The sequence below is a fragment of the Accipiter gentilis genome, chromosome 16 (genome assembly GCF_929443795.1).
Source record: "Accipiter gentilis chromosome 16, bAccGen1.1, whole genome shotgun sequence".
Taxonomy (NCBI): Eukaryota; Metazoa; Chordata; class Aves; order Accipitriformes; family Accipitridae; genus Astur; species Astur gentilis.
The window spans coordinates 27,083,633-27,099,142 of NC_064895.1; the positions used below are offsets into that span (position 1 = coordinate 27,083,633).

The following is a 15,510-nucleotide window of genomic DNA, read 5'->3' on the forward strand; positions in this document are numbered from 1 at the left end:
AAAGGCAGCTGCCCGAAGGTTTTCCACCACAGCACTGGGGACTGCAGGGTTGCAGCCCCAGAAGTGGGAAGAGTTTAAACCCAAGTAAGCAGCAAGTCACGGGGGAAACGCTATCTAGATATTTTTATTATTCAAATCGGTATTTATGGCATCTAGAAACAAAGGCACATGAATTGTGCAGGTGCCCGGAGATGGGCAGGGACAACAGCAAACAGCCAGTGCTGCTCAGGGTCTTCTCCAAAGTTTAACCTCAAATTTGCCAAGACTGAAAATGAAAAAAAAAAAAAAAAAAAAAATCCCAAACCTTCAGCAGCCCTGGCATCACGAGCAGCCGAGCCTGGTCTGACTACACATTCAGCTTTTCTCGAAAACCATCGCAAACAGTGGGAGCTTGCTGGTTTCTAGGAACAGCCTTTCTCCAAGAAGTGGTCACCTATGTATTCCCAGAAAGCAAGGTGGTTCAACAAATCCCCCAAGGGCAGGGGAGGGCTTCTACAATCTCAGTAGCTTGTGGTTACCTTCCCTAGGACACAGGAAGATTTGCAGCGGCTCAGCTGGGAGGACGTAGAGGGGATGCAGGATCCCAGGTCCCCCCAGCTTTGACCTTTCTTTGCTACAGAAGGTTTCCTCCCATTTGTGGTGGTCCCGTTATATTCATACAAGCGCAGTCCCAGACCGAAAAAGGCAGGAGCAGCTGGAAACCAAACCCTCGTGTGCTAGGGACACGTCCCCTGGGCAGCTCTGAGCATCCAAAATTCCCAGCAGGGCTTCAAAATCTAGTTATCAAGCTGAGCCATTGGCGCTGGAGCAGGTCAGACTATACTTGCCCCTGTGTCACCAGAAATCCTCCTCCACAAGATGGGTGGGAAATCAGTGGGGGAAGAGGCTGTTCACAGCCAACAGGACAGGCATTAGGCATCTTTACTTGTGAGCCAAGCAGATCTAGGCTATGCAATTGGGGAAAAAGGGGAAAAATAAAAGCTTCACTATACTAGCGGAGCTCTCATACTGCTTCTTACCACCACTGCTACTGAATGTTGGATTCCTAAATCCAGATTTTTTTATTCAAAGGCTGGAACTATTACTACCAAAGCTAAAAACAATACATTGAGAACACTGATAATGTGCACCAAAGTTTTTCCTCTTTGGCTCCTCGCAGACGCAAATCTCTTCCCAAATACTCCAGTTTGAAGACAGTAAAACTAAGAGAGCTTCCAGAGCTCACAGCTTGCTCCAGCAATGCACAGCAAGGAAGGACTGTAAAGTGCACAGACTTGAGCTCCCCAAAGTCCAGCTCGGCCAGATGAAGTGTTCAGGAGAGAGCTGAAGGCAAACACAAAGAGTCTCCAGCCTGAGAGTCCACGAGAACTTGGACTCTTCCACCCAGAGGCTCAGATTAAGAAGATAATGTCATCGGACACCATGATCTGGTTGTCATCTTGCATGTGGGCCAGCGCCACCTTCACTTCAGCCAGCGAGAAGGGCTCAGGGTTGTCTCGGTTGATGGACTCCATCACGTTCTTCAGACCCACGGACTGGGCATGGGAAGTTTTGAAGACCTCCAGGAGAGCAGCCTTGAATGCTTTCAACCTGGTCAGGCAAGGCGAGAAGTAATCCCCCTCAGAGACCACACGCAAGTCCTTTGCCTTCCTTCCCAGCCCAGTATTCCCCAGCCCTTCCCCGTTCCAGAAGCGGCATCCAGCAGGAAAGCCGAAACCGGAGCCGAGAGCACCCACCACAGATGCATCTCCAGCATCGGACAACAGCTTGGACCCACCAGGGTGGGGTGGGACACGCAGGGACAGACTCCTTCTCCAGCCCCCACTCACCTCGGCTCTGCCAACTCCGGCTTCTTCGCTTCGTCAGCAGCCGAGGCTTCGGGCGCCTTGGGAGTGTGTGCCTGGACTGGAGGAGAAAAAAGTTACCTTCAACCTGCCTGGTGTCCAAGCACCCAGAGAGCAAAAGCACTTGGCCCTAGGATGGGGTAGGCAATGCCAAACTCCCTCCCTCCCAGCGTTGTTATTTCTGCAGCAGTTTTGGAAGAGGAGAGGAAAAAAAAAAAAAAAAAATTAAAAAATCACGGCCACAAAGGGTTTCCAAAAAAAATTCATCTTGATTTGTGGGGCTCGATGGTACCACACCAGGGACCCCAAGTGACCCCAAGGCATCACAGCTCCCCAGGTACACAGACCCACCAGGGCAGAAGGCAGCAGCACCCTCAGGAGCCGGCAAAACCCTGGAGACTCACCCTCCGGCATCTCCTCCTCGGCGTCACTGAAGTCGTACGGGTCGTAGGAATCCCCCTCGCCTCCTGTGCGTGCCTTCTTTCTCCTGGACAGGGGGGAAGAAGAGGTCACCCCTGCTCCAGCTGAACTGCAGATCTCAGGACCCCCCTGCCCCGAGCTCCTGGAGATGTCTGGCGAGGACCACACAGGATCCCTGCGGCTCACAGGTAAGCCATCCTCTGGCCACAAAACCACAGGACCCGCACTGGTACCAGCCCCGAGGGTTGTGGCTGTCATAGGATCACAAAAGGGTTTGGGTTGGAAGGAACCTTCAAAGACCATCTAGTTCCAACCCCCTGCCACGGGCAGGGACACCTTCCACTAGACCAGGTTGCTCCAAGCTCCATCCAACCTGACCTTGGACACTGCCAGGGATGGGGCAGCCACAACTTCTCTGGGCAACCTGTTCCAGTGCCTCACCACCCTCATCATAAAATATTTTTTTCCTTATGTCCAACCTAAATCTACCCTCCAGGTGGGGTCTCACCAGCGGGAGGGAATCCCCTCCCTTGACCTGCTGGTCACGCTTCTTTTGATGCAGCCTGGGATACGATTAACTTTCTGGGCTGCAAGCACACATAGCCAGCTCACATCCAGTTTTTCATCCCCAGTACCCCCAAGCCCTTCTCCACAGGGCTGCTCTCAAATCCCTTCATCCCCCAGCATGTGTTGATACCGGGTGTCACCCCAACCCAGGTGCAGGACCTCGCACTTGGCCTTGTTGAACTTCATGAGGTTTGCAGAGGTATTAAATAGTAGCGGTCCCAGCACGGACCCCTGAGGGACACCACTCATTCCTGATCTCCATTTGGACATTGGGTCATTGACTGCAACTCTTTGGACATGGCCATCCAGCCAGTTCCTTATCCATGAAATAACTACGTCCCTCTATTACAAACTGGGGGGGGACAATCCACTAGGTCGAGCAAAACGTGGAGGATCTCCCCAAGGCCAGCACTGCCTCTTGCGACCTCAGAAGAGGCTGGTGCCCCTTGCGTGACATCCCCCCCTCCCTTGATCCGGCTCCTACCTCCTCGTCCTGCGCTCCTCCTTGGGCTGCGACTCCTCCTCCTCCTCCTTCTCGGTCTCCGAGTCGTCCTCCGCCTGCTTTCTGCGCTTCTTCTCCTTCTCCAGCACCTGTGTGGCAAAGACAGGATGGACTCGGCTCCCTTTTCCACTCAAGCTGCTTTTAGGGGACCATCCAAGATCCCACCGCAGCAGCCTCATCCCACACTATCGCCAGGAAAGGACCCACCAGAAGCCCAGGGTGCCCAGCCTGCACCAAACCCACCCTTTCTGCTGACAGCTTTAGGAACCCCCTGAGCACCGGGGGACACCTTTCCCCCCACCTTTTTGAAGTAGGCGAACTGCACCAGCTCCAAAGCCGCCTCGGCATCCTGCAGATCGACGGTCTTGTTCATCCTGGCCTTGGCGTGGGCTGTGGAGAGGCGGATCAGGGTCTCCAGGGTACGGGCTGTGACAGGGGAGGTCTGGTGGGGAACAGAGAGGTGGTTCTGCAAAGCTGACTCCCACCGGGACATCCCACCAAGGGTGGAAAACACCCGTAAGGGAAGAGGGGAGCCTGTGCCTCAGTTTCCCTCCTCCTGGCCTGAGAGGGAGCTGCTCCTGGGGCTCACCCTGGCAATGTCCGAGTTCATCTGGCTCTGGCTGCGCAGGCGGGAGTACTCCTCCGCTATGTAGCTCGCCGACTCCTGGGTCAAGACGGGCTTAATCATCTTTGCTACGTGGATGTACTTCCTCATGAACTCCATGCTGACGATCTTCTCCCTGCAGGTAACGCATGCACACCCGTGTTCTCCAAGGCGGGGACGGGCAAAGAGCGTTTGCAGAAGTGGGCTTCCCCCTTTTTACCCTTTGTGGGCATCCAGGCACGTGGGGAATTCAGCTGCAGGAGATGTTCTCCACCTGCCCGGCTTCAGAGATCAAGCCCAGAGCAAGGCTCCCTTGGTATCCCACCCACGTACCTCCTCGTGGAGCGTCTGGGCCATCACTCACGCTGGCAATCAGCCACCGCTTGGATATTCGAGCCAAACTCATCAACTCACAGTGCTGGAAACCCCCAGAAAGCTCCAGGGGAAGCGGGATGAAGGACTCACTTGCGGCGGTTGGGCCCGTGCAGGAGGTCATCATGTTTCTCATACACTTGGAGCTCCTGTTCCTCCTCCTGCACAAAGTCGGGGTCGTCCGTAGCCAGGATCTCCACGGCGCTGCCCAGGGGCATGGCTGGAGAGGAGGTCACAGAAAAATGACTTTTAACCTCTGGAGCGACTTCCAAAAGCCACCACAAGCAGCCCTCCACAAAGCCAGGGATGCTGAAACCAAAAACCTGCCACCCGCCAAGGAAGGGCAGGACTGAGCAGCAAGGAGGTTGCAGCTACAAGCGACTCACCGTCCCCGTCCTGCTCGTTGGGGTTGCGGTAGCGGTGCATCCGCAGGACATGGTCCGAGATCTCCCTGTCCTGCTCGGGGTCCATCTGGTCCAGCACAATGAAGAGCAGGTCGAAGCGGGAGAGCAAAGAGTCCTGCAGGCCGATGTTCTCCATGGGCGTCTTGTACTGGTCGTACTGCAAGAGGATGATAGAAGGGGTTACAGGAGACCCTCACGGGCCAGTCTTGGCTGCCAGGGAGGCTGGGAGGACCTCCTCAGGCCAGGTCTTAAAGGCTGGATGTCCAGGCAGCTGGACACCACGCTAAACCCAGCCTGCTGCAGCAATAAGGCCTCTATTCCCCATCCTGGAAGGTGGGTGTAGCTCTTGTTTACAAAGAAAACACATTTTTTGTGATCCCAGATCAGACACCGAGACTGAGGCTCGTTACCAGGGTGAGGGTCCACTGGGCTGCCCCGAGACACCCAGGCAGAACCGAGCTGGGGTGAGAAAGAAACCCCGCGAGCCCCTCTCTCCTCCAGGATGGCCACGAGCAGCAAGAGACCAAACCAACCAAGTCTTCACCGCCCCACGGATCCCAGTCCCAGCAAGAACCAAGTCACTGGTTTGAGCGGGGGCGGATCTTTTAGGTTTTACCAGCTGCCGCCTCCACCAAGACGGCTCCCAGCATCCTTCCCCACGGAGAGGACCAGCAGACGCCAGCACTCACCCGGCCATAGACGGGGTTGGCCGCCGCCAGGACGCTGCAGCGGGAGTTGAGGCGGGCATGGATGCCAGCCTTGGCGATGGTGACGCGGCCCTGCTCCATCACCTCGTGGATGGCCGTACGGTCGATGTCGGACATCTTGTCGAACTCGTCAATGCACACCACCCCCCGGTCAGCCAACACCATGGCCCCTGCTTCCAGACGCCGTTCGCCTTGGGGGGGGAGAAAAAGAGGGTCAATCACCGTTCGGCAGCCCCACGCATCTCCTGCCCTGCCGCCTCCCTCCACCGCGGTACCACCGCTGTGGCTAGGAGAAGCCTCAAAGAGCAGCAGCATCCTCAGAGCTGCCCATCTCCTACCCAACTTGACAGCAGGAGGAGGACACTTAGGATGAGGAGCAAGCCCATGAGGAAGATGACAAGACCCAGGCTGCTGCTAGCCCTCACGTAGGGTACACCAAGTAGAAGAGGAGTAGAGAAGACCACCACCTAACAGAGGTGGAGAAAATACCCCTGAACACCACTCTCATTGCTACAAAGCTTCTGGATGGAGCAAGTCCCACAAGCGTCACTGCAGAACAAACAGCAGCTCTGGATCTTGCAGAGTTCCTCCCAAGCATCCATCTGAGAGCTCCCACTGGGAACCAGCCTGCTCCTCACCAGTTTCTTGGTCCGTGGTGACGGCGGCGGTCAGGCCGACGCCGGAGGAGCCTCTGCCGGTGGTGGGGATGGCGCGGGGCGCGGTGCAGAGCACGTACCGCAGGAGCTGAGACTTGGCAACGGAGGGGTCTCCTGAAATGGAGAAGGCTGCATTTCGTAATCCCACATCACCTGGATAATGTGTCCAGTTTGGGGCTCCTCGGTGGGGAAAAAAGAAGGGGGCAGAGAAGTGGGTTTGTTCAACCTTCAGAAAGGAAGGTGATCAGATGATCTCCTTGCCTTCCTTTAATGACCCAATGGGAAGAAGTGGAGAAGATGGAGTCAGAGTTTTGAGAGGCACACAGTGACGGGACCAGTGGCAACGGGGACAACTTGGAACACAGGAAATCCCAATTGCACAGTGGAAGAAAAAGAAATCTTCTTGAGGGTGGTCAAACACTGGGACAGTGGCCCAGAGACATCATGGGATCCCATCCCTGGAGATGTTCAAAACGAAGTGGACAAGTCCCAAAGCCACCCGATCTACCAGCGACACTAGCTCTGCCCTGCACACACATTTGGACCAGGGACCTCTGGAGGTCCCGTCTAACCTCACTTATTCCATGAAGCTAAGTCCAGAGAAATGCTCCTTCATCTCACCCCCCAACAACACCAACCGAGGGTGCCTCTGCCCAGCCTTTCCAGACCTATGAGCAAGATGTTGATGTCTCCTCGGATGCGGCTCCCGTTCTCCAAGACCTTCTCCACCCCTCCGAGCAGCATGCAGAGAATGGCCTTCTTGATGTACTCGTGCCCATGGATGCTGGGAGCAAGGGATCTTGCCAGCTGGTCAAAGATATCCTAAGACAGAAAAGGCAAAGCACAACCCATCAGAGGGACTGTAGCTAATAAGAACAAGATGCAATGCTCCACAAGTCCATTTCAGCACAAAAAAGGAGCTTATTCCTATCAGAACCACATGGATGAAAATTATTTAGAAAGGAGAAGACCATTTGTCAGAGTTTTGTTTCAATGGGGCTGTGAAGTCCTAGACCATCCTGACTGTCACGGTCACCCAAGCAAGCACTGGAAGCAGCAGCCCCTGTGAGAGCAAGGCTTTCTTCTCTCCACGCTACGAAGCAAAGGTCTGAGTATTAAGACCAGGCTGGGACAGACCTCCATAACTCATGCTGGTTTGGCGTTTGAAGAGGAAAGAGGGAGACGTTTCTCCTGCAGAGGAAATTCTCTGGCAACAAGCTGGCAGCACACAACACAGACAGATCTCTGTCTCAACAGCTATGCACAGCAGAGCTGCCAGGAAGGATACTCTGCTAGCAGTACAGAAGCAGCAGCAAAAAAAAAAAAAACAAACCAGGACCTGATCAAAGCCTAAGCAGAAAATGCAAAGAAAGTGAGTGGAAAAATCCAGCAACGTTGCTAAGAGGGTTGAAGAGTAACTTGCAACCAAACAAGACACCTCCTTAGCTACATGCCAAGCCTTAAAGCAGCTCTAGCTGAAACCTCATGCTCTGATACAAGCCTGCCTTCTAGACGTAAGACTACAATACCTTGGAGCGACTCTTGCTGAATCTCTTGATCTTGGCCACATCGGCAGCAGAGTAGAGAGGCCGGACATCTTTGCTCATCTGCTTCACATGGCAGGCAATGAGGATAGTCCTGGAGAAGGGACACAGCCATGATCAGGTCTGCAAAGCCCACAGAGCCACAGCAACAACACAGCAGAAACCTCCACAGGGTCATCCTTTGCTCTGCGAAGCCCTGGAGGGGGCTGGAAAGCTCCGAGAGCTGTCGCCCCCTCTATCTGACTGCACTGGGCCATCAGCGGAGCATCTTTAAGAGCATCCAACCCCCTCTGCGCACAGACGAGGCCGACAGCTACACACTGATGCTAAGGACCAAGGTGCAAACTGCTTCCAACTGATTTAAGCCCATGTTTGACCCAGCTCTGTGATGGCCACCTGTCTGTCCTAGATCTCATCTTCCAGAGACGTGACCCGACTAAAAAGGGTGGGAGGGCTGAAGTCAAGACAAAAGAAGGCTCACCTGAAAGTCCCTGAAGTGTAACCGCCTTTCTTTCCCGGCAGGCAGCGGTACGTCCCCACCACCTGGATGCGGTCCCCAGGCTTCACCTTGTCCACCAGGTCATCATCCAGAATGACATCCACTGAGCGTGGCAGCTGCCCTGCTGGTGCCTTCTCGGGCATCTCCTGGATGGTGATGGTCTGATGGTCCTTGTAGACTGAGAGGCCAAACTCTGTCTCCAGGGGGTTATTCTCTTCGTCCTAGAGGAAGAACCCCAATAAAAAGACTAGAACCGTTTTTCAGGCGCACAGGAAGAAGCGGTGGGTCAGCTGAGCAGTGGGAAGACAGGCTGCATCACCCAACATGAACAAGACTGCTGGAAAGGCTTGCTTTATCAGGACTGCCGGAGGCTGGGGTTCACCAGCTCCACAGCCCCCCCAGTCTAAAGCTGCCAACACCATCACTGCTGGTACATTAGGTCTCTCCAAGCCCTGTCCCTTCTGCAGGCAGTGGTGACACACCACCAAGCTGCGTGCAGTGGGGACAAAGCTCAGGTCGACCTTCCCAAATACAGGGCTAACCCTCTACCCAAGGGTGCATACACCCTCCAGGACAGCACAGGCATGCCCACGTTGACCTGGGTCCCAGGAACAAGAAGACTGGCTGACAACCCCCGCAAGAAACCATGCTGCAGCAGAACCAAGATCATAACTAACATCTGAACTAGCGGGTCTGGTGGCCTTGTGTCCAACAGAGAATTTCTTCACGTGTTCCTAGTAGCTCTCTGGGACTTTCACACATGTGATGTGTCTTCCTCCTACTCCATGGGCTATGTTGGCAGAGGGAGAAGGGATGCGCAGGGATTTGAGTCCCGGGCTCAGAGCTGGCACGTTCTCCCCAGAGGAACCTGCTGATGCTTCCCTCCCTCAAGGCTACTTCACCTCACCTTTGTAGGGTAGACGGAGGTGGATGGGAAAGCATCCAGGGACGTCAGGTCTGTGTATCGGCGCTCAATAGTCTTCTTGGTAGCTGGGCAATAATGGACGCTCCGGACAATCTTTGGACGAACCAGAGAGCCTGAGATTGGAAGAAAGAGGAGTTAGGGGCAGGGATGTCCCACTCCTCTGTCAGCACACAGTCCCTGACAAGGTCTCCACCGCTAAACTGCACTTGGGACACAACCCACTGTCAACCACAGCCAGGATTTGCTGAGCTCAAAGCCCATCCCAACACTCAAGACCTTCTGCTAAGCCCCCCATTCCCTTTGCCCAGGTTGCCAGGACGTACCATGGCTCCCGGTGGACTCCAGCCCCTCCGCAGCAAACGCGTGGGCCCACCACTCCCGAAGCCCCTGGGTTTTCCCCCAGTCTCACATTTTGTCACGATGCCCTCCACGCAGACAATGCAGCTGAGGAAACAGGCCGTCAGCGTCCGAGGTGACACGTGCTTGGAGCCGAAGCTGCCCTCCAGCCCGATGTAGAAGTCCTCGTACTGCTTGGCATAGGTGGCATCGACGGAGGCAACGAAATCCTTCAGGGCGCGCTGGAAGGCGATCAGCTCCTCAAAGGCGTTGCTCAAGAGCCTGCAACAGCGGGAGGTAACGATGCAGACACACCAGCCCCTTCTGCTTTCCTCCTCAACACTTTTCCCATGCCTCCATGCGCTCCATGAGGTTACTAGGAGCGAGAGGTGAAAAAACCCAAAGGCCACCATAGCTCTGTGTCAGGTCCACTGCCACCAACAGCCAAGAGCTGAACAAACCGAACGACATCTCAAAAACCTCACATGTCCCTGAGCAGATTGGCAAGCCTGGTCCAAAACATCCCCGAGCACCCTAAAAAAAGGGGATGATTTCTATCGTGCGATTAAGCCCAGCTTGCTGCAAAAGGTTTTTTGCCTAATCACGGGCAAGCTTGGAAGGGATGGGTGTCGTGGGGGGGGAGAGAGCAGGTCCACCTGCTGCACAGGACAAAGTCTGGCCCGTCCTTGTCCCAAAGGACCTGCAAAACCAGGGCTGGACCTCTGAAATCCCACCAAGGGCAAGGTGCCAAAGGCGAACCCCGGTGCCCCACACCAACCGGTTGGCTCTCTTCTCGTTCTTCCGCCGCAGGTCATTGATGCTGACGAGGAGGCGATACTGGTTGTCACTGATCATGTCCCGGACTTTACCGTGGTAAATCCCTTGATCTTCCTGCAAAAAAGGGTGGTGGGGGGAAAACACCCCCAAAAAAAACAACTCACTTTGCATGATCGCTTGTCTGAGACATTCCCCCACCCCTGGAGCTGATTCCTGCAGAGCTCGACTCCCTTTAGCCCCACCGACCGAGCGGGAAGGGGCGAGGGGGGGAGCAGGGACCGGGTGCTCCCCAACCCTCCGGGTGCCTGGATGGGTGGGGGGGGGGAGGATTTAGCACCCACATCTCCCAGCGCAGCCCCGCTCCCGGCCTCACCTCATCGTCCAGAAAATCGAGATAGTCGCGCTGGGCCTCCCGCAGCTCCGCGTCCTCCAGCCCGCCCGCCGGCGCCGCCATACTGCCGGCCGCTGGGGGAGACCGGGCCGGGGGGAGCCGAGGAGATCCCGCCGCTGCAAGGGGGAAGGCGGTAAGAGCCGAGGGGAACCGACCCGGCCCCGGCAGCGCCCGCGATCCGACCCGACCCGATCGGACCCGACCCCCGCCGCCGCCGGGAACCGCCGCGCTGCCGCTTGGCGCCAAAACCGGGCGCCTTTCCCGCCAGCCAGCGAGAGTTCCTCCTCCCTCCCCGCCCCGCGGCGCACCTCATTGGTCAGCACCGCCCCGCGCCAGCCAATGGGACAGCGATAGAGCTGGCGAGCGAGACGCGCGCCAGCGCCAACCAATTAGAGCGCGGAGGGGCGGGGCGTAAGCGGGGATGGGGCGGGAACCCGCGCTCCGCTGAGCTCGGCGTGGGCTGCGGTGAACCGGGCCGGGGGTCCCGGGGGATCATCCACGGGGGGATCAGTCCCGAGGATCAGCCCCGGGGGATCAGCCCCGGGATCCCGGCCCGGCTCCCAGCCCCGGCGCTTGAAAGTCACGAACCGGCCGAAAATACCATTTATTTAAAAAGAAAAACAACCAAAAAAACCCCAAAACTTTTTTTTCCACTGCATTTTCGGGACTCCCGTTTCCGGGTGGTTTTGTCCCAAAGCACAGAGGTTGGGCCTCGCTTTTGTTTTTTACGTGGCCCAGCGCCAGTGCAGGAGTTGGGGGGCTGAAGACGCGAAAGCAAGAGGTCCCGTGGCGTTCGCCACGAAAAGGATGATTTTTGGGTGCGTCTTCCCAGAGGTGCTGCAGGCAGAAATCCGTCACGGGAAAGCAGAGACAGCGGTGCCACTCCGTACAGGGAACCTGGCTGCTCCCCCTTAAAAAATATTTTCAGTATGCCCTTCAAAATCTTTATTTAAACTCTGTTTAAAAATAGAAAAAGACTAAAAAGCTAGACAAAACTATTTTGATCAGCAAGGCACAGTGGACATCCAAACTTGGCTGGGTCCCCTGGATGATATTATAGCAGTTTTTCCAGGGTTAGTAGTAAATATTCACCCGTTTGGCTGTGCAAAACAAGTGTTCACACTGCCCGATCTCACCAGAGGGAGCAGCTTCGATTCGTGTTTCAGAAGAGGAGCAGGAAACAGCCCGTTTCCCATTTACTGGTTGGGTGCCTGCACCAGACCCCTCTAAAATCATTGGAAATGTTGCTGGTAACCGCTGTGGCCACTTTAGGATGTATGTAGCCCAAGTCCTGGGTATTTGTCCCGCTTCTGTGAGATTTTCTCAAGTAATTCTGCATCAAAGTTCAGATTTTCCTTCTCAGGCATTTGGACTGTCCTCTGGTATAATTTGATGGAGCAGTAAATTTGGCAGGTTAGCAGAAATGATGTATCTTGTGCTCTGTTGCTGTTTTCTTTCTTTTATTTTCTTCTTTTTTTCCTTTTTCTTTTTTTTTTCCTTTTTTTCTTTTGTCTTGTTTTCCTTCCTTTTTTTTCCTTTTTTTTTTTTAAAGCTTCCAAGTTGTTCTGCTAGCTCCAGAGCTGCTCTCCACAGCCAGAACAGCCTCCCTGCCTCTGCACACTCAGGAGCAACGATTTCCCTTCACACTCTCTAAAAATCCACCCCTTCCCATTATTTTCTGGATATTTCTCATTTTCATTGCAGCTGACATAAGTGGAGGCAGCACGAGGAGGAGTGAACAGAGAAAGCCTTTGGTGTGCCCCTGCCACACTCACTGGGTCACAGCAAGGTATTTAAGTGGGCACGTCAGCTGTGAGGATATAAACTGGCTGGGGGAATCAGTCCCCAAAGGAAATATAGTGTATCCTATATAAGTTGTCAGAACCCAACATGAGATTTCACCTCTGAGATGGTTTTTCTCTCTCTGCAGTAGACAGGCTATTAAATCCAGCAATGAACACAGTCTACGTGCTTTATTACAGATAAAATATGGATGAAAAAGATAAAATACCGATGCAAAGCAACCCATGAGTACAGCTGGCAGTGCACACAGGGGTACCAGGGTGGGATTCAGACACCTATATCTAGATCACACATAGATTTCACCTACATTTAGGCGGTCAAAATGAATCCCAGCCCATAAAGACGTAAATCGCTGTGGCATTCCTCCTGCCAAAGTCAGCGAGCTCTGTGTGAAGAGAGCTGGCAGGGACCCATCGCTCCTGACCGCAAAGTAATAAGAGTTAGGGATAAAAATAGCCGCCTCTTGTTATTCATGACAGCGCCCTATAGCAACTGCTGCCGTGCTGTGGCTCTTGCCTGAATAATTAATTGGAGCAGGTCAGGCCAGGGAGGACAAAGGGATGAGGAGAGATGGAGAAGAACGCCAGGATAACAGACGCCTTCCCTTTTAGGACTCCCTAGGATGCTGCACAAGATTTCCAGGGATTCACCTCCCTGCCACATCCCAGCGATACGGGGTGGAGGGTGCAGCACAGGCTCACAGAGACATTTAGCACCTTCCATCCACGGGAAAAAATAGGAATTGAGCACCTAAATACAGGGAGGGCCGGGGCTACAGAGCTCGCAGAGAAATAGAAGAATCAGGGGTGGATGCAGGAGTAATTTCCATGGATGAATTGCACACGAGGGGTGCTGCCCAGAACACCCTGACTGTTCACAGGGTGCATTTTCTCCTCCCTTCCTCACATCTCTGCGGGTAGGCATCCGCATGTGCACTTGATTTCAGAGATCCCTTTATGGGTACCCTGTGATCCCTCCCAGACTCTTGGGGTTTTTTTCCCCTTAGTTCAACTAAAAGTCAATTTTCAAGCCACAATTCAGTTTTCAAGTTGCCATCTATTAGCTCTTCAGTATGCTGAGCAACCTTGTCTCACCCATGGAGGGCAGAGGAGAGGCTTGTGGCTCCTTCACAGCTCCAAAAATGGGGGAAGAATACCCCAAATTCAATGCAGTGTCACCTTATCACCAAGCGACACACTGGAGTTGAGGTTTCAAATATATTTGTAATAAAATGGAAGGATAATAACATGCAATGAAATGTTTCGAATTAAAAAAAATATCACTTTTTATAATTGAAACGATGTGGAAAAGCACGATCACCTACAAGATGCTTTTGTCAGCGTAAATTTTAAGTTTTCCAAGGGATAAAAGGGGTTTGTCCTTGCTGGCGTCTCCTGCAGCTAGGAGCTGAACCCCAGCCAGGGAATTCACTCTCGCAAGAGGAGAGTTGTCCTGACTCTCACCACTTCAGGACCACATGTGGAAGACATATAATTTAATGCTGAAGGAACCCTTCCTCCAATCTGACCTTTTCCCTAATATAGGCTGGAGAATTTCACCCGATGGCATCTGCACCCAGCTCAGGCATTTCTGATATAATTTTCTTGAAGTATTTGCTATTCCCACGCACTCTGGTAAATCTTTAAACTGATCTATCTCTTATTTTTTCTAACTGCAGAGAAGAAAAACACGGAAAACAACTCTCAATGCATATGAATGGAATTTCTTTACTTAAATGCACGGGGACCTGCTGTTATCTCACCAGGAAAGCATGGTAAAGTGGGTAAGAAGTTAAGACTCTGACCTTCAGCATGTTAGGCTGGATTGTAGCCACCTTCTCGCTTCCCAGAGTAGGAGCCCAGCACATATGTGTCTGCTTTTCCTCCCAGATGCTGGTAGCATGGTCTTAGCACGGCGCTGGGAGCCTAAAATCTTGTTGAGGTCCTGCTTCTGATGCACCGCTACCCCAGATCCCACAGGAGATTCATTCTCTTCTCCTACTGTGCAGAAGAAAAATAAAGCAATTAATAAAAAACCGAAACAAACCCACGCAGGCCGTGCCTCCAGGCACAACAAAAAATGAATTCCCCCAGCAAACAAAACCAGAGGAGTGGCTCAACTAACAACGCTCTGGAGAGCACAGATGAGAGCGTGTCTGCGTAATGTGGCGACCCGACCACGTTTCCAGGGAAGTCCGAAGGGCCCAGATATAGATCGCCTGAGGTCTGGTGTTGCTATTTTGGTCTGCTCATCTGCTCTCATGGGTTCTGGCTGTTAGTAAAGACAGTGACAGCTGGTTCCTTCTCTTTTTCACCCTCTCCCCGATTTTCTCCACCTCCCTGCCTGGAACTCACCCATCTGTATGCAAAGCATCATCACCTCTGTATCGGGATCTCTGGGATCTGCTTTCAGCCACGGGGCAGGACCCACTGGTCACTTCAGCAAGTGATGTCCAGCTTTGGCAGATGGGAAGCTGCAGCAATTCTTGTAACCCACATTAGCAATCATCATCTGACTGTCACAACGGGCTCTCTGCTCCACGCAAACCGCGAAGAGGCAGGGAAGTCCTGACCCCAAATTGCCACACGCCCCTTGTGCAACATGGGAGGAGCAACTGGAGATGGCAAAAATAACTTTATCAAGCGCTTCTCTCTGATTGCAGGGGCTGGTCTTGGTAACCCAGAGCTTTTAGGGCTGGGTTTTTTCTGAATGATTAGAAATAATAAGCAAGCAGGATTCAAAACAATTGCACAAACCCAGCACCTTGAAACTCACCAGTGTGTCTTATTACAGAAGAAGATAAAAGAAACCCCTGCAAAATAGTTATGGATCACAAAGAAACTTCCCTCCTGAGCCCTGTTAGCTGGAGATTTTGTTTTGAAGCAAGAAGGTTTATAGATCCTCTCCAAAACTGACATTTTTTTTACCACCCTTAGTATTACGCATCTGCACAATCTTTTCTAAAACTTGCCAAACCATGAGCATCCATTCTTGTCCAGTGGAAAGCAGTTCAATAGACAGCAATGCATGGTACAGAAAAAGCCTCTTTTACCCAGTTATGACAACAACAAGTCAATATTCTTTATCACAGGCAAATACAGGGAAAAGGTGACTTGGCCTGCTTTCTGTATCCCATTCAGATATCTCCGTTGTCTTTAC

The 15,510-nt window shown here is 53.3% G+C and overlaps 1 protein-coding gene across 4 annotated transcripts; it reads right to left on the bottom strand.

The window, feature by feature from the left end:
* Window positions 1–227: 227 nt before the first annotated feature.
* Window positions 228–14,849, bottom strand: MCM3 (minichromosome maintenance complex component 3). 4 transcript variants are annotated; one of them, XR_007508326.1, is made up of 20 exons: window positions 14,706–14,849; window positions 14,156–14,351; window positions 10,531–10,664; window positions 10,159–10,271; window positions 9,454–9,662; window positions 9,027–9,157; window positions 8,102–8,340; window positions 7,606–7,714; window positions 6,745–6,898; window positions 6,059–6,190; window positions 5,403–5,611; window positions 4,696–4,870; window positions 4,403–4,529; window positions 3,923–4,073; window positions 3,635–3,775; window positions 3,316–3,422; window positions 2,249–2,331; window positions 1,830–1,905; window positions 1,246–1,590; window positions 228–1,143 (listed from the first exon to the last, which is right to left on the bottom strand). XR_007508326.1 is itself a non-coding variant. In XM_049818776.1 (19 exons), exons 3-19 carry the CDS (start codon window positions 10,609–10,611, stop codon window positions 1,392–1,394), a joined length of 2,436 nt encoding a protein of 811 aa, XP_049674733.1. In that variant the 5' UTR covers window positions 10,612–10,664; window positions 14,156–14,351; window positions 14,706–14,849; the 3' UTR covers window positions 228–1,391. The 4 variants fall into 4 exon arrangements, 3 of the variants coding, with proteins under 3 accessions (XP_049674733.1, XP_049674734.1, XP_049674735.1); XM_049818776.1 differs by having other exon boundaries at window positions 228–1,590; XM_049818777.1 differs by lacking the exon at window positions 14,706–14,849 and having other exon boundaries at window positions 228–1,590; window positions 14,156–14,691.
* Window positions 14,850–15,510: the final 661 nt, after the last annotated feature.